Below are 18,924 nucleotides of genomic sequence, written 5' to 3' on the forward strand. Positions count from 1 at the left end.
AATAAAGATAACTTACCTAATGTGCAAGTTTTTTTATTTTTAATTATTATTTCTTAGATAATAAAATTTGTACAAAAGCAGTGTAAAGCAGAACAGATTATAGTTAAGTCAGATAACGAACTGCATAAACAAAAGATGGGGGTATCAAACTTAAACAAACTTAAACGAAAAGAAAGAAAGAAAGAAAGAGAAAGAAAGCTAGGGGAAAGAAGACGTTTTTACATAAATAAAGAGCTTTTTTTGACAGTTTTTTGTTTGTTTCCTTGCCTCGTCTCCTTTTAAGAAAAATTGGAGGAGCTTTTATTTTGAAATACACAGCCGAACGCGGGTTAGCCCAGCGACTGGGGATGGTTTCACATTGCACAGGACTGAATCTCTGCCGTCCGGCGCGGTAAAGACGCTTTTATTCCTGGCTACCAGACTTCAAAACGCCGGGCAGAAGTTCGGGTTTCAGCGCCATGGACATCCCCACAGCCCCAGAAGGTGAGAGCTGAGCGGTAGATGGAGTGAGCTGAGCTGAGCTGAGCTAACGGCTAACGGCTAACCCATTCTGAGCAGCTCCTGCTGCGCGTTAGCCGCTTAGCAGCTTCAACCAGCAGCGCGTTTGTGCAGCTTTACACTAACTACAAAAACCGGCCGCACAGGGTGGATATTATAGACGTTATATGTTTAATAACGACCCCGTGATGTTTTCTGCTTTACTAATACTAGTGCAGAAGCGGAATATCAGCTCAGTGTGACATAGGAAGCCTGGCTAGGCTTGGCTAGGCTAGGCTAGGCTAGGCTAGGCTGGTGAACTGCTCAGCTGTCTCAGCGCTGAAGTTGCTCTATTTTCTCTTTCATTGCGTCGATTTCTTTCTCCAGAACTTCGCTGTTCAGTCACAGATTTGACCAGTAAATTGTGCCGATTCTTTTGTAAAGGTCTTCGCCTGCGAACAGCTGCTTCTGCTCGGTGTTGTGTTGGTGGGTGTCACTGAAACAGCAACGATAACGTCTCTGTTTTCTGCACAACGTGCTGCTTAACTTCATATAAGCCATCCTCAGACGTGGGCAGAGAAGCCCAGACACACAATAAAGTCAAATCCTTCTTACTTTGGTGAAATAATGGCTCAAGTAAGCAGAGAAGTTCCCTTTCGAACATGAAAATTGAAGGGCAACTCCACCGATTTTTCCTATTTTTCTGTGAAACGTCCAGAGTGGTTTGATGTGCAGTGATTCATTATAGAGAAACCTGCCAACTTGGATTTCTTTACAGTGGAGGTGATGAGAAACCAGGGTCCACAGTGTGTGAAGCACAGAAATTGCTATTTTATTTACTATCCGAAACCGCCTGTATGTGTCTTCTGAAATGCTGATGATGGTAAAGTTTTCTTTGGGGCCTGTTTTGCATGAGGACACCTTTCACACACCCCTCCACCATGAATTGAGTAAAGTATGTTTTAGGCCAAAGTGTTTTAACAACGCTTCTGTGACCTAATACAAACTGTTCACTGTGTATAGAATGCAACACACAACTGCGTGCTCTAACATTACGTAACACACCATGTATATATTGTATTTATAGTATTATGAGTATATATACATGTATATATCACTTGTAGTTGAATTTATAATTTTGCATATACTGTTCATAAAGTTATATATTTCATAGACACATCATTTATGCATGTTATTACATATCTATCTATCTATCTATCTATCTATCTATCTGTGTAGTGTCTCAGTCATCAGGCAGTGAATTCATAACCATTTAATGTAGGGGCTTTCTGTGGGAGCTTTTAGAGGTGGACGTCTGGTTCCTATCGCCACCACTGTGAACAGTTCTGACTCTAAGTTTCTCTAGAACAGAGCGTTTCACACCAAACCGCTCTGAACGGCTCTGTTTACATCTCAACTGTTTAATAATGTAGAATTTTAGAAAAATTCAAGAGTTCCTCTGTAACACTGAGTAGCTAATAGAATTGCAGTGGAACGTCTCAGCATCTCTCAGCACTGTAAGTGATGTTTGTTGGGTTCTTTGATGCACCCTGTCTAAATAAAATGTAGATTCTTTGCTCATTATATATATATATATATATATGTGTGTGTGTGTGTGTGTGTGTGTGTGTGTGTGTATATATATAAATATGTACTGGTGTGGAGTACATGTAACTGAGCAAATGGAAGTGCCCAGTTCTGAATTTAAAAAATAGTTTTATTCAAAATTGTCAGTTTAGCTGCTGAACACTAAAGGCCATTTTCCCAGAGAGGGTTTAAATCTGGGCCTGGGCTACACAACATTCTGAATAGAGATTCTCTATTAAAAAAGAAAACGTGTAGTCCAGGACTAGTCTTATTATTATTCAGTCATTACGATGTTTACGGAGAGTGGGCTGATGTCAGTGTTTACTGCTTCTAAAAGCTCCATCGGATAAAGTTATTATATGAAATGGTCACAGGTGTGTTGCCTGATGCCTGAGACACTTTTACAATAAGCTTTTGGTCCAAATGTATTTATTTATTTAAAAAATCCAGACATGGTGAAGAGCTACACGCAAGGCATTTTAAGGTTCACTATTAACATACACTATTTTACCGTTACATAAAGACTCAGACACATGTTGACTCATTGGTTGTTTAGGTAGCAAATATAATGGTTATACATGTGTAGTAGACCTCACAACCTCTGGTTCCCATCACCGCCACTGTAGACACATCTCCATCCATCCATCCATCCTCAACCGCAGCAGCCTAAGCAAAGAGGCCCAGGCCACCCTCTCCCCCGCCACCTCCTCCAGCTCTTCCGGAGGGATACCGAGGCATTCCCAAGACAGTCGAGAGATATAATCCCTCCAACGTGTCCTGGGTCTTCCCCGGGGTCTCCTCCCTGTCGGACATGTCTGGAACACCTCCCTAGGGAGGTGTCCAGAGGCCATCCTTACCAGATGCCCGAACCACCTCAGCTGGCTTCTCTCAACGTGGAGGAGCAGCGGCTCTACTCCGAGCCTTTTCCGAATCGCCGATCTTCTCACCTTATCTCTAAGGGAGAGCCCGGCGACCCTGCGGAGAAAGCTCATTTCAGCCACTTGTATCCGCGATCTTGTACCCAAAGCTCGTGACCGTAGAGGAGAGTAGGAACGTAGATTGACCGGTAAATTGACCGCTTCGCCTTCTGGCTCAGCTCTTTTCACCATGACCTTTACCCATGGGTCCCGGCCGGGCTCAACCCGAAAGAGCTACATGGGGCCACTCTCTCATGGACCCACCACCTGTGGGAGAGGCGCTTATGGGGGTCCGGTGCAATGTTGATCGGGTGGCGGTCTGATCCTCGGTTACTGAAACTGGTAGAGAAATCTAAATTTGTAAATTCATTGAATTGGTAGTCCACTCTGAATGACTTTGGCTCAAATTTGGATTATGCAGAAGTGGTTTTTAAGCACTGGTATTCTCATTTAAGCTGGTTCCTGCACATGGGTTAAGCCTGGCCTTGGGCTAATTCGTGGTGTCAGTCGTGATTAGTTTTTCATGTAGGTTTAGGCTTATTTGGCAATTTGCAAAAACAGCTTTAGGATATTTATTTTCCTGCAGTAAATCTGTTTTTGCCTAAAATCTAGTGGAGCTCATTATTTTTGGTGTCTGTATTCATCCAGATGTCCAGTGTGCACATTAAAATATGACAGTAATAAAAATTTAGAAACATCCAATGAATTATGGCGTTGCCGTCTGTTCAGAGCTGGTCTTGAGTTTAGAATGGGACCGGTGTGTTAAACCGAGGTCTTGGCAGCTAACACCTAATTGAGTTCCACGGTGAAACTGCACTGAATTCAGTCTTTAAAGTGTAAGTCATGATCACTGAGAGGAATTTCTTGCATGCTGAGTCCTCATATGTTCAGGGTTTATTTTGATGAAGGTGCTGATGAAGGACTTTCAGCTAATGCTTCTTGTATTTTCAGACCAAGAGCTTCGCAATGTCATCGACAAACTGGCGCAGTTCGTGGCCCGTAATGGGCCCGAGTTCGAGAAGATGACCATGGAGAAACAGAAGGATAATCCGAAATTCTCCTTTCTCTTCGGAGGGGAATACTTCGGATACTACAAGTACAAGCTTGCTATCGAGCAGCAACAGCGTAAGTACACTGAAGCAGTTAGTGGATGTTTTTCCACAGTAGAAACTGGAGTGAACTGGTTTGTTGCCGCTTATGATGCTTGATTTCGTGTTATTTGGTAGTTTTTCTAATGTAACTTGTACTAAAGTATATGGAAGGCCATTCACACCAGGTACAGGGGAAAAAAACGCCCATTTTTTTGTCAAAATTTTGACTTATCCTGAAATAATGACTAATTTCCTTCATATAATGACTTGCTATGTTGAAATAGTGACTTAAATGTTTGAATTTTTGTTTTCAGTAAAATCGATAAAATAATGAATTATTTTCTCGTGACGTCTACTGTATCAGAATTATTAATTCTTTAAAATCGAAGTCAAAATAAGGACTTTTCCTTTACATTTTGACTTACTATGTTGAAATAGTCAATATGTTGAGATACTAAGTCAAAATTTTGACAAAATAAGTCATTATTTTGCAATACTAATCAAATCTTTTGACAAAATAGGTTCTTTTGAGGTATTAAGTCAAGATTCTGAGAAAATAAGTCATTATTTTGAGATACTAAGCCAATTTTGTCAAAATGAAGTAATTATTTTGCAATACTAATCAAATTTTTTGATGAAATAAGTTCTTTTGAGGTATTAAGTCAAGAGTCTGAGAAAATAAGTCATTATTTTGCGATTCTAATTGAATGTTTTGAGGAAACAAGTTGTTTGGAATAGTCAATATGTTGAGATACTAAGTCAAAATTTTGAGAATAGAAGTCATTATTTTGAGATGCTAGTTAAGCGTTTAGAAGAGAATAAGTCATTATTTTTAGATATTAAGCCAAAATTCTGATAAAATAAGTAATTATTTTGCAATTCTAATAAACTTTTTTGACTAAATAAGTTCTTTTGAGGTATTAAGTCAAGAGTCTGAGAAAATAAGTCATTATTTTTAGATACTAAGCCAAAATTCTGATAAAATAAGTCATTATTTTGCAATACTAATCAAATTTTTTGACGAAATAAGTTCTTTTGAGGTATTAAGTCTGAGAAAATAAGTCATTATTTTGCGATTCTAATTGAATGTTTTGAGGAAACAAGTTGTTTGGAGGTATTAAGTCAAATCTTTGAAGAAGTAAGTCATTATTTTGAGATGCTAGCTCACAATTCGAAGATACTAATTGAATATTTAGAGTCAATATTTGAAGATGTCATTAATATTTCATGAAGCAGAGAGAAAAAAAAAACAGGCCTTTTTTTTCCTTATCCTCCTGGTCGGAATGGGATTCCATAAATGAAGCTTTATCAATTAAAGTTTAAAGAAATGTGAGTTTGAAATATTTATCGAGGTTAGTGCCGAAACGTTTTCCCCCCAAATCGAGTGTCTAAGTACAGGAAAGTGCAACTGTGCTTTGTGTCTGTCTAAGGCCTCCTTCTCTCCTCGTAGATCCTCCCACTCATGATGATGAATATAAAATGGAAGGTATTTACTAGATTGACCGTTAAAAGCAGTCGGTATTTACTGTATAAACTTCGCACCCTGCCTGGTGTCTTTGAGTACTTTTGCATCATCAGTGCTTATCGGCGCTTCCTCTTTACGTTTGTACTGAGCTTTGTCAGACATTTTGTCCTCCGTTTTGTCCTCCGTTTTGGGAAGGGAACTTCCGCTGCCTGTGACAGGAACAGCCTGTCTGGAAAATTCGTTCCCATCTAAACGCAAAACTGACTAAAACGTTTGACACATCTTGTTGGCTCAGAAAGGAGACATTTCATCTTGGTTTGTTCCTTGTTATTTGCTTGTTGTTCAGTTTGATTTATTTTATTTTTTATTAGCTGTTTGACTCTGAAACAGTCCCATGCGTCCCACAGCTGACTTTCCTTTCTCCCCCCTGAAGAGTTTGTTCTAGTTTTTCATGGGTATTTCTGCACATGGCGAAAAACAGGGCAAACAAACCAGCATGTGTGAACACCGATGCATGCCTGAGTGCTGTTAATATCCGAGTGAATGGCTTTGCTTTGAGAATGTCCATTCAACAAAGTCATTTTCCTTCTTACGGTTGTTCTTTCCAGTTTATGATTTTGGATGTTTCCCTTGGTTCTTTCATCAGAATGTGTATATTTATACTGATCCATAGCTTTATTGGAGTTTTAGCTAAAAGCGTTACAATTTCTATTGTGACTGGATGGTTTATACAAATATGTATATACACCAATCAGGCCAAACATTATGACCTTGTTTCTACACTCATTGTCCACTTTATCAGCTCCACTTACTGTATAGCTGCACTCTGTAGTTCTACAGTTACAGACTGTAGTCCATCTGTTTCTCTGATACTCTGTTACCCTGTTCTTCAGTGGTCAGGACCCCCATGGACCCTCACAGAGCAGTATTTGGGTGGTGGATCATTCTCAGCACTGCAGCGACATTGACGTGGTGGTGGTGTGTTAGTGTGTGTTGCGCTGGTATGAGTGGATCAGACACAGCAGTGCTGCTGGAGAAACAGATGGACTACAGTCTGTAACTGTAGAACTACAAAGTTCTCCTATACAAGTGGAGCTGATAAAATGGACAATGAGCGTAGAAACAAGGAGGTGATCATGATGTTATACGTGATCGGTGTGTATGTATACATATATACCATAACATTAATCAATAATCATATTTTGTATTGCAGTGCTTTGCAAACCACCGGGTAAAGAGGTCGGTGATGTTCCTCCCCCGATGTCCATGCTCGCCCCTCCACCGATCCCTCCCACCACACCTTCAGTGGAGGAGCTCATTCAGCAGAGCCAGTGGAACCTCCAGCAGCAGGAGCAGCACCTGAATAGTCTCAGACAGGTAGCGATGGTCATGGGCACCACCCATTCACGCTGACGTTATAAGGAGCGTTTCAGCCCAGACGGCTTTTTGAATGAAGCGCAATACAGAACCAATATTAGTCTGAGAAGCACAGCAAGAAAAACAGCCGGTTTAATTTAAGGGTGTAAAGGAGAGATTGTAAATAAGTTAATGTAAAAATAAATTACTGTTGTTTTTCGCTAATATGGGTTCTTTAATTATATCATTTATTATTCAGTGTTGTCAAAAGTTTCAAGTCTAAATTCTACAAAAAAGCTGGTCTATTTTTTTGCAGGAATAAATGCAGGGAGGTTCATTTATAATGAACTATAATTAGTAATCATGTTTAAATTGCAATATTGGATAGAAAAATCACACCTAGGTATTTTCCTCCAGAACTAAGCGCATCTGGTACTGTGATTGGTCAGCGAGCTCACATCATACAGTAAAAATATTGTGAAAACATTTATCTCTATATATAAAATATTGATATTCTCCTTGTCAGTATGGCAAAGACAGGTATTGTGATAAAACAGTACTTTTATTGTTTTTCTTATTTTTGTGTAATTGTTAATTGTTGTCTAGCCCTAGTTTGAGAATATGAAGTGTGCATATAATTCTGATTAGGATGCTTAACGCATTTTGTGAAAAGATTTCCATATTTCTAGCATATTTCTGTCTGTCCTCCAGGAGCAGGTGACCGCAGCCATTGCGCTGGCTGTGGAGCAGCAGACCCAGAAACTGCTAGTGGAGACACAGCTGGACATGACCGAGTTTGATGGCCTTCTGCAGCCTATTATCGACACCTGCACCAAGGATGCCATTTCGGTGTGTGGCAAAAGAGCTTCAGTGATGTTCAGAGAGTGAGAAAGGAGCTTGTTTGCAGGACAGAATTTAATCTGCTTTTCTTATCGTCCCAGGCTGGAAAGAACTGGATGTTCAACAACGCTAAAACGCCACAGCACTGCGAGCTGATGACCTCACACCTGCGCAACCGCATCACAGCAGAGACGGCACACTTTGAGCTCCGCCTACACCTCATCTATCTCATGAATGATGTGCTGCACCACTGGTATTGAAAATAATAAAACGTATTGCGTTATGGAATAAAAAAGAAACATTTTAGCCACCAAACATTTTTTAGCTGGAAATGACCACAAGTGAGGCTTGGTTTTTGGCCAAAAGAGGAAAAATGCACCGACTAGATGTCTTGCTCTTCTAATTTTCATGTTCTGTCAGCCAAGCTACAGGGAGATTCACTCGAAAGAGGCCCCGGATATTCTGTTGTAACTCTTGTTAGGATGAAGCAGCCTGAACCAAAAAAAAAAAAAAGGCTACAAGTTTCAAGTTTTTTGCACGTCAGGACATTGAAATGCTTGTGGTGAGGCTCAGATGCTCACTCTACATGAAGCAAATAAGTACAAAATTTATATAAATTTAATAAAAAATGTAATCTTTACAAAATATAGAGACAATATACATTTTAAAGTTTTCCGCTTTCACGTTTCAACGCGACACTGCGTTATGCTGAATGTATCGGCAAGCGTATCTGGGGGAATAACAACAATTTCACGTTGGATGTTTTCCGTCAAATGTTCCACAGTGCAAGGCTTATTCCGAAAGACTTTTCCTTTGAGCAAACCGCAAAGGAAGTAGTAGTTGTGTCAGATCCGGCGACTGTGGTGGTCAAAGCCTTTTTGAAATTACCCTGTTGCCGAAGAAGGAATCAGTTTCTGCCGTGCTCCTTGTATACTGTGTGCGGTACACCGCCGTCCTGATGCGAAGTCGAGTGACTGAGTGAAGGGCTCCTGCAAACAGGTTAAATGCCTCCATGGCTGTCCGGCACCTACCTCATCGCTCCGATGCATCCCAGCTTGTTCGAAGCTCCGTATACCGAGGAGCACATTGTATATTGTTTCATTCAGATTGCTTCATCCTAGAGAGAGTTATTACAGAATGTTCGGGGCCTCTTTCGAGTGAATCTCCCTGTATAATTTTTGTCAGAATTATGCCTCATTTAAAAAAAAAAACAAAAAAAACAATTGTTTTTATCCTGCAGCCCGCTGCTATGAACTGTTTTCTGAGAGGTCAGTAGTATTGAGTTAACTTGTTGTTCTGTTTTTGTAGCCAGAGGAAGAACCAGAGGGATTTGCTGGCTGCTCTGCAGAAGGTGGTGGTGCCAATCTACTGCACCAGCTTTTTGGCTGTGGAAGAAGACAAGCAGCAGAAAATTACACGGGTACCTTTTTTAAAATGTCCCCAAAACTCCAGATGCGGTACAAAATTATAGGGGTGTTAAGACACATCTCAAGGTGGCCGTATAACTTCATAGATTTTTTAATTTTCCATTTTTTTAAAATAATGTTTTGTAAAGATATATTGACAATCATGTATCCTAGATCTTTCTATATTCCACATTTGTGCATATTTGAATAATTTTGTATCTTACCAAAATAATTGAATCATAAAATTTGAGGTTTCTTGATGCGTTTAAGGTTTTTTGATAAGAAGTGCATTCAAATCAACCCAAGATTTGCACCTACATTCAGTGCGTTTTCATGCATTTAATAATCCTGCAGAAAATCAGATTTTGTCAGTAATCTGATCAACACGTTTACATGCACTTGAATAATCAGATAATGAAACTCCAGGTCTACACGAGTCAGACAGTAATTAGATTTCTGCTTTGCGACCGGCCGAAAATCCCACAGAAGACAACGTGACGTAAATATAACGTAAAACGCAAACTTCATGCCACAGCTGCTTTTTTAAAAAACCATCTCGCCACTTCACTGAAAATATGAACACACATCATCTAGAAGAAGAATATTTAAATCCTTTTGCTGCGTCTCGCATTGATGCTGCTTGCTTATTTTCGGTAAGCAGTCTTCCACACCTGTGCAGGCTGAGAAATAATTAATAATAATAATAATAATAATATTAATAATAATAATAAATTACATTTATATAGCACCTTTCACAAACCCAAGGTCGCTTCACATAGCAAGAAAAAAAAGAGTCCACAGCACTGAGAAATCTGATCACTGAGCTAAAATCCAGCCTCTTTATCAGATTTCTATATCAGAGGATCGTGTTTACTGGACAATCAGACAACTGCAGATGTTATTGAGATTATTTCGTGCATGTAAACACACTCATGTAAACACATGTTGACATTGTTGAGCCTTTTTCGCCCATTTTTGTTTTTGTTTCTAGTTGCTCCAGCTGTGGGAGAAGAATGGCTACTTTGATGATGTCACCATTCAGCAGCTCCAGAGTCCTGCTCTCGGCCTTGGACAGTATCAGGTGGTTATCTATAAGAATTCTTACTGCTGTCCCAGCTAATTTCAGCCCGTAATGGGGTCACTTTGGCAATGACAGTCACAACAATGCAAGTATGTGTTTGCAAAAACATTTGTTAATATTCATATTATTTGTGGCTTTAAAATAGTCATAATGGCTGTGACTGAGGGGATATTTTAATCCCAGCTGATGGTCATTTTGCCCTTCTGTTGCTTCATGAGACTCTCCCTATAATTTAACTTTCACCACATCAGTTAAATTAAACGTTAGTATCATTATCCATTTCTATTCCTGCAGTTAGTAGACTTAACAGCACTCAGGGGGAAGTAAACTCCTTTAATAGCAGCACAGTGTGACCTAGCAACCTGTACTCTTTTTATTCATGAGTATTAATATATTTGTGCGTTCGTGTATTTTTGTACAGTTGCCTGTTTCAATGTATAAGGTGTACCGACCTGTTGAAGGTCGCAGGAAAGCTCCTATTTTTAACTAAAGTTGAGTCTCCGGACTGTTTTAGGCATCTCTGATCACTGAATATGCTGGGGTGGTGCAGCCGGTGCAGCTGGCCTTCCAGCAGCAGATTCAGACGCTGAAAACGCAGCACGAGGAGTTTGTGACCAACCTGAAGCAGCAGCAGAGCGTCGCCGCAGCGGCCGCAGCAGCCGCCGTCGGCCAGTTAGCTCCACCAGAGGCTGAAGTTAAAGTGACCCAGCCGTCGCTGACGTCTCAGTCTGGTGAGTAGAACCTGTTACAGCGTAAGTGGAGCCTCAGAAGAATATAGAAGCTATGAAGTTTCGCAGGGTCTGCATAACGTCTGCCGCTATGCGACCCACTGTCTGCGTGTAAAAGAAAAACCTGCTTTATGCATAAATTGTTTTATGACCATAGATTGTTTGTTTACTAAATCACTTCTTTGGCTTGCAATGCTTTTGCATGCTTGTTAGTTTTTAATTCAGTTTGCATTTCAGCATTTTTGAACAAAATGTTAAGTGACAGTTGTTTATCACCCACATCTGTGTCTTTGGTAATATGAAGCTGAAGTCAACTATTTTCCCGGCTTCTCATTGAATTTTTCCTCTTACACTTTAAATGGAGCAGCAGTTACATTCTGGTGCCTCATGTGTCAGAACTGCTGCACCATTTGAGGTGTAATGGGACAATTACTGAGAATACTGAGATATCAGCAAACTACTACTGACTTTTATGCTTGTTAAGAAGAAAAGCACCGTGATCCGTCGAAACGCCATTAAACTAAGATGATGCAATTGTTAACGGAATTTTTTAACAGAGAAAATTCTCACATTTGTTGGTTTCTTTGGTTTTTCATTATTTCTCATAACACTCTGGAGTGAGCCTCTGAAAAACGTCTGTTTGGAGGGTCATGTAGCCCTATAACTTTGCACTACCCCTCTATCTTAACAAACATTGAGACACGCAAAACAGAGGGGTGGGGCTGAGTGGTAGGGGCGAAGGGTGACATGGGATTGGGCCCTGCTCTTACAAAGCGTGTCTTATTGTATTCTCAGCAGAGGTGAAACCTCCGATGGCCGGCCCACCACCAGGTGATTATGATGGTGCTCAGACGAGGCCACTGGACTCTAATCCTTCTAATCCTGACATTCAGTCCACCAAGCCCGGCTGGTTCGAACCTCAGCACAGCATGCCTCCCTGGAACCCGCAGCAACCAGTGAGTGTCATTTTCAATTACAAAGAGCCGAATAACTTGGTAGTAACTGAACACATTCAAGGAAAAGATACAGCGATCAAATACTGAGACCTGCACAAAATGCAGTTTTCTTTTCTAAGAATAGACCTAATAACTGTTTCCCTGAAACGCAGATGTTTTTTGCTAATTCTGTCCCTGGTGAAATAAGACAGTTTGCATTTAGCAGGCAGTGTAAAATGACTGTATGTATGTGTGAGTTGGAATGTATATGAAGAATCTGTTGAGCCATATTAAAAACCAAAATAAATAAATGAATAAATTTTATATTTGTGATTATATGTGCACACTCAGCAGCCACTTTATTAGGTACACCTTGAAAGTAAAAGGTTGGACCCCCTTTTGCCTTCAGAACTGCCTTAATCCTTCATGGCAGAAACGTTCCTCAGAGATTCTGGTTGGTTATTTGAGTTCCTGCTGCCTTTCTATCATCTGGAACCAGTCTGCCCATTCTCCTCTGACCTCTCACATCAACAAGGCGTTTTCGTCCACGCAACTGACCGCTCACTGGATATTTCCTCTTTTATATATATATATATATATATATATATATATATATATATATATATATATCATTTTTTTTTTATGTCTAATACAGTGGCATACCATTTTTAATCATTTTTAGTTTGTGCTTCCAAAGTTTCCACATGCACTCCTAACCCCACTGTTTCTCCCTTAGCCACCATTCGATCCCACTCAAGCACCCCCTCCTTGCCCACCCTGGAACAGTCATGAGGGTATGTGGAATGAGCAGAGGGACCCCAGCTGGAGCGGACCCCGAGAGGGAGGTCCAGGTGGCCCAGGGGGTCCAGGGGGTCCAGGTGGCCCAGGAGGTCCCGGAGGCCCTCCTGGAGGTCCAGGAGGTCCCGGAGGTCCTGGTGGTCCATGGGGCGGCCAGAATGAACCCCCACCCTCCTGGAGCGGGCAGTTTGATCAGCCACCCTGGAGCAATCAGCCAGATCAGCCCCCGTGGAACCAGAGGGAGCCTCCTTTCCGCATGCAGCGGCCACCGCACTTCCGGGGACCCTTCCCACCACACCAGCAGCCGCCCCCCTTCAACCAGCCCCCACCTCCCCACAACTTCAACCGCTTCCCGCCACGCTTCATGCAGGATGACTTCCCACCGCGGCACCACTTTGAGCGGCCACCGTACCCGCCACATCGCTTCGACTACCCACAGGGAGACTTTCCTGGGGGTGAGGATGTGATTTACTAAATCAGAATCAGGCTTTGTTGGTGCACATGTACTTATTTGTTCAGTTACATTAGCCACGTTTACATGCAGCCTAATAACCTGTTAATAATCTGACTATTAGCTCAATCAGAATAGAATACGTCCATGTATATATCTCATTCAGAATAGAGTAGTCCAATTGAGGCCGTTCGGAATACCGTTTCTATCAGATTTAACAAAGTGTAAATAATCCGTTAAATAACATCTGTATCCGATTACAAGACGGCGGTGGGACGGACGTCCAGCTTATGTGTCTCAAAACACGACGTCTTCCTCTCGGCCTTCTTTAATAAGGACATATGAAGGACGTTTTCCTGAGTCTGACATCATTTTAAAGCAATTAAAAACACAAGCACTGCTCATTGCTGCTCATCTCACTCTGACTGGACTCTGGTGATGCTCATTGTCATGGTAACGTCTACACTAAGTGGTTCTCTACGCATGTGAGTGTTTGGATCGGATTGCTTGTAGTGCGAATGTAAACAGATTTACATGACGTTGAGTAGATTGATCATAAAGACTTCAGTCTTTCAGTCTTAATCTATAGACGGAGTGTATTCAATCAGATTGGCAAAAATCTTTACATGTAAACTCAGCCAGTGACATCTGTTCTTATAGTGCAAACTATCTGCAATATTAAGCAGCTAGGTAGATTACCATGTACTGAATTAAAAATAGTGATGCGACATGGCAGTACTACAGGAAACACGTGGACTAAGGTCAAGTCAGCTCTAATTAGAAACATGCAATACAGTGGTGGTCTCTTATTGAGAGAGCATTGTGGAATCATGTCTGTTCAAATGCATCATTTTCTTTCCTCCGAAGTGTCTGAAGGCTGATAATTGTTGTCTGCACCTCTCTTAGAAATGGGCCCACCACCCCACCACCATCCAAACCAGAGAATTCCTCCACCAGGAATAGCTGAACATCCTCCATGGGGTAGCAACCAGCACCCTGACTTTGGTCCCCAACCCCATGGCTTTAACGGTCAGTCCCCTCATATGAGGCGCCAGACGACTCCTCATGTGACCCAAGATGACCCCAGTCTGGTCCCCAACGTCCCGTACTTCGACCTGCCAGCAGGCCTCATGGCTCCTCTGGTTAAAGTAAGTTTTAGACCTTTCCTAGTCTCCACTAAAGCTAAACTTGGTCAAATCAGTAATAACTGTTCACTAAACTTAGATAAAGGAGTTTTTTCATCCAGTGCAGTTTGGGCACCAGATGTTCCGAATGAATGTTGGTAGGGGTGGAAATCTCTGACCTCAAATTTTTTAGGAATGGAAATGTCTTGTTTTTCTAATTTTTTTTATTATTCTTCATTTTCATTTAACCCATCATGTTCTTTGCTTTTTATCTAGCTGGAAGATCATGACTACAAGCCCCTAGACCCCAAAGACATCCGACTGCCTCCCCCCATGCCCCCCAGTGATCGTCTGCTGGCCGCTGTGGAGGCTTTCTACAGTCCTCCTTCACATGACCGACCCAGAAACAGGTCACCTTCACACATACTCACGCACATGTTTTTATGCAGTGGAGTTTTGTAGCTCCATATGGCTAAACCCTACTGTTAACAATGGCTGAGTCTCAAATGGCTCCCTACTCCCTACGTAGCGCACTATGAAGATATCGTATCGTATGTCTAACAAATGGCCATTTGGGATTCGGACATGTGTGCACAGTTCCATACTGGACAAATTGTGCACTATTAGGCTATAGAAGCTTACATAGTGCATTATATAGGGAGAAGGGAGACATGTGAGCCTCTTCAAGTGTACCACCCTGCAGAGTTTAGTTTTAACATTAATATAATTAATGGGGCAGTCATGGGCTAGGAACCAGCCCTGTGACCGGAAGGTCACTGGTTCGATCCCCTGAGCTGACAGTACGTGACTGGAGTGCCCTTGAGTAAGACATGTAACCCCCAACTGCTCCCCAGGCCTGAGGATAGGGCTGCCCACTGTTCTCACTGCCCCCGAGTGTGTGTTTTCACTAGTGTGTATGTGGAGTTTCACTGCATGGATGGGTTAAAATGCACAAGTGAAATTTCCCTGTTGTGGGACTAATAAGGTTCACTTAATTGGTCTTCTAACCAAGGTTTTAAGGAGTTTCCAAAACCAGACAAGAAGCCCACTTGTTACATGAAAAGATGGAGCATTTGTGTTTCACACTAAAAGTTCCTGGGACCTTTTGGGGGAAAAAAGGTTTAAGCATTAAATCTGCATCATAAACTGTCGTTAAATGATCTTTGTGTCAGGATTTTTTGCACATATCTATGACCAGCTTTTCATGTTCAGCTCTGACACAATTTGTAGTTTGAAAGTGCATTTGATTTATTTTCAGTGAGGGCTGGGAACAGAACGGCCTGTATGAATTCTTCAGAGCCAAAATGAGGGCAAGGAGGAGAAAGGAGGAAGAGAAACGCAACAGGTGGGTATGTGCAGCGCTTGCTGTGCAGAGTACTTTGGGTCAGTGATTTTTCTTTAAGGCATCTTTTTTGTGTGCTTTTATTAGAGCAGGATAAAAAGCTAGATTCATATTTAAACATGCCAAATGTCCTGTGGGAGTCAGAATAGAGAATAGTGAAGATCAAAATTTTGATTTGTTTCATTTATTTCATTTCTTATTATCTCACCTTTTTTCACGACTGAATTATTATTATTATTTTTTTTAGAAAACCTTTTTTTTTTAATGTAATTTAGAAAGGTCAGCTTTACACTATGTATATTTTACGACAGCGTTTTAGGGCCACTGTTAATAAAAATAAAAATAGGAGACTTCAAGAATAAAGTAATATTTAGAGGAAAGAAAAGTAGAATTACGAATGAAATTATTTAATAAAATTAATTATTATTAAAGTAGCATGGAGAATTAAAATTAAAGCATTAAAATAGCAGGAAAGTTCGTAATATTGTGGTCAAAGCCTCTGTAAAGTGAAGCAGCACCTCTGTGTTAAATGAGGGGCGTTGAGTACATTAAATTACATTAAAAGTGTGTTTTTGTTTTTTTTTTCTTCTTCTTCTCCTGAAAAGTTACTTTTTTGGAAAGGTTTTCTTCAGACAATGACAATTTGTTATATTAACAAAGGCTTAAAAGCTGAATATGAAATGTTTTACTGGTGTATCTGATTCCTCACAGCACACGAGGAAGTCGCTCTCGTAGCCGTTCCCGCAGCCGTGGCAGGTCATCGTCCCGTTCCAGCTCCAGATCCTCCAAATCCTCACGTTCCAGGTCGTCCAGGTCCCGATCTCGGTCCCGCTCCTATTCCAGATCTCGCTCCAGGTACCATTGCACCACTGCCATCTGCGCTAGTGCTAGACTGGTTTCCATTACAAGACATTTCTAATATCAGGGATGTACCCCCCCCCATTCCCGCTCTCAGGAGCAGGAGCCGCTCCAGATCAAGGTCCAGAAGCCGCTCCCGCTCCAGATCACGTTCTAGGTCACGTTCACCTGACCGGAGACGACATGCTGCAAAGTCCAGCAGTCCCACACCACCGTAAGTTTGCACCATGTTCACCTACATACATAAACAGCCAAGTTTGAGAGACGTGCTAAAGGTTATAAGTTGTTTGTCTGCAGCTCCACTTCTGGACTGGGGTCAGGGCCCTCAGCTCTGCCTGCTGAAGTGAGGTTGGGAGAAGAAAACAAGGGTCATCAGATGCTAATGAAGATGGGTATGTGATTCAGCAAATTGTGTGTGCATAGGATCTCTTGCTTTCTATGAACAGGATAGAGCAGGGGTCACTAATAGGTGGACCGCGGTCCGAGTCCGGACCCAGACGCCGTCCTATGCAGACCTGAACCTATAACCAATAAACTGTTGCTAATTTATTTAAGTTCATCGGGGTGGTATTATTTTAATTGTCATAAAATTTCTAGTCATTACGATACCGGTTTAGTGTCCCTGGAAACTCACAGACCAATCGCATGCGTTGTAAATATCACACGTGACGCTACTCGGCCAATCAGATCTGTGCATTACGATGAGCTCTGAGACTCGAGTGAGTGACGCCACACAGGGGAGGGACGAGGAGAGAAACAGCAGTCAGAGAGGAAAGTGAGTCAGAGGCAAGTTATTCCACATGGCGTGATCTAAAAAGAGAAAACTGACAGTAAATGTTGGTGAAATCTGACCAAACTGGACTTTATTTGATCTGATGTTCAGTAAATGTTGTTGAAATCTGACTGAACTGGACTTTATTTGATCTGATGTTCAGTAAATGTTGTTGAAATCTGACCGAACTGGACTTTATTTGATCTGATATTCAGCTGTCGACTGTATAAGACGTTGATGTTCCTACTCGGCTACTTCAGTAAACAGCATATGGCACTGAATCATAATGCAAGTTAATCATGATGATGTTCTGGACCTTCGAGGAAATTTCCTTTAACTGGACCTCAACTACCCCTGGGATGGAGAATGTGGGTGTACGGTTGCAACAGTTTGGGCACGCCTGGTCAAAGTTAAAACACTTAATGCTTCTAGCCCTTTTCCTCTGTTACGGCGCTGTTCTTGAATCTTAATCTGTTCATTCTTTACATTTTTAATTGAACGATTTTCTATTTTATATCTGTTGTTTTAATCATGCTTTTAATTTCTATTTCCCTTTTTTTAAACAACTGTGTTTTCCCATTTGCAAAGCACTTTGAATGACGGCAGTGGTCCTGTATAAATAAACTTCTTACCTTGTCTACGTTCACATGACGAGATCACGTCTGGCCCTGAGAGACGAATGACCGGCTGTATTCCAAAGGCCGACATTGCAATGCAATGACCAAACTATACATTGTGCAGCCCTATGTCTGCGTGGCTCTGTGATCTCTGTATGACCTGTACATTGAGTGCCGAATGGAGTTTGTGCTTTTCCGTGATCTGTATTTAACTGTGTGCAGGATGGAGTGGCTCTGGAGGACTCGGGGCGAAAGAGCAGGGCATTCAGGATCCCATCAAGGGGGGTGATGTGCGAGACAAGTGGGACCAGTACAAGGGTGTGGGAGTATCACTGGATGACCCATATGTGAACTACCGGAGAAACAAAAGCTACAATTTTGTCGCACGGATGAAAGCCAGAGAGAAAGGTAGTGTTCCACTGAACTTCTCACAGCGGTGGATACGCAGTTAATTAAGAAGTATTAGAGTAATAGGGGCATTCACTATACAATGATGCTTTCATAAACATCAATAGGAAGAAATCTTCATTGCATCATGGTGCACTGACACTTTTAGATCAAATCTTACTCCATTGTCTTCCAATAATATCAGACTCTGATTTATTATAGATAAAACTGCTTATTCAGTGCTTGTAAATGTTCACCCGCTAGAAACATTAATGTAAGCAACTTTGATTCAGAATTCCTCTCACCTGTTTGTCTCCTTTATTTTCAGTGAGTCGGGATCCACAGGAGGCCCCAACTACAGAGTGATTCTTCCTAACGATGTTTTTTTAGACCTGAAAAGCCCCTGCATAGATGTATTTCACTTTCTGTTCTGAAAATGGTTCTGTTTGTTTTCTTTTATTGTAATAAATCAAAATGTCAAGTCATGTTGTAGTTCGAACATGAAAAGTCCTTGCAGTCGGTTAAATTTAGCCTAGATTTAATACTCAGCACAAGGAAATAAAGGCATTGAAAACATGTAATGATGTCTGTCTGTATAGAACAGTTTAACCCATTATTTATGTTATAAGTGAGTCTTGGTTAAAATTCTTTTTGCAAGGGAACTGTAAGCACTATAAATGACTTAATACGCA

At 41.3% G+C, this 18,924-nt stretch overlaps 1 protein-coding gene across 4 annotated transcripts; it reads left to right on the forward strand.

Moving 5' to 3' along the window:
* The first annotated feature begins 306 nt into the window (after positions 1-306).
* Positions 307-18,813, forward strand: LOC108441284 (calcium homeostasis endoplasmic reticulum protein). 4 transcript variants are annotated; one of them, XM_037545456.1, is made up of 19 exons: positions 307-483; positions 3,933-4,106; positions 5,523-5,558; positions 6,751-6,914; positions 7,605-7,742; positions 7,835-7,986; positions 9,042-9,153; positions 10,131-10,220; positions 10,735-10,951; positions 11,744-11,904; positions 12,620-13,136; positions 14,039-14,280; positions 14,533-14,666; positions 15,515-15,601; positions 16,310-16,453; positions 16,554-16,670; positions 16,754-16,848; positions 18,068-18,253; positions 18,561-18,813. In XM_037545456.1, exons 1-19 carry the CDS (start codon positions 459-461, stop codon positions 18,596-18,598), a joined length of 2,829 nt encoding a protein of 942 aa, XP_037401353.1. In that variant the 5' UTR covers positions 307-458; the 3' UTR covers positions 18,599-18,813. The 4 variants fall into 4 exon arrangements, with proteins under 4 accessions (XP_037401353.1, XP_037401355.1, XP_037401354.1 ...); XM_037545458.1 differs by having other exon boundaries at positions 16,560-16,670; XM_037545457.1 differs by having other exon boundaries at positions 11,747-11,904.
* Positions 18,814-18,924: the final 111 nt, after the last annotated feature.

This window comes from Pygocentrus nattereri, chromosome 15 (genome assembly GCF_015220715.1).
Source record: "Pygocentrus nattereri isolate fPygNat1 chromosome 15, fPygNat1.pri, whole genome shotgun sequence".
Taxonomy (NCBI): domain Eukaryota; kingdom Metazoa; phylum Chordata; class Actinopteri; order Characiformes; family Serrasalmidae; genus Pygocentrus; species Pygocentrus nattereri.

Excerpts from the sequence above, each read along its gene's own strand:
- LOC108441284 (XM_037545456.1), top strand. The coding sequence starts at position 459 with ATGGACATCCCCACAGCCCCAGAAG. Across the intron at positions 10,221-10,734 it reads TCGGCCTTGGACAGTATCAG|GCATCTCTGATCACTGAATA; the intron begins GTGGTTATCTAT and ends GGACTGTTTTAG. Across the intron at positions 16,671-16,753 it reads TCCAGCAGTCCCACACCACC|CTCCACTTCTGGACTGGGGT; the intron begins GTAAGTTTGCAC and ends GTTTGTCTGCAG.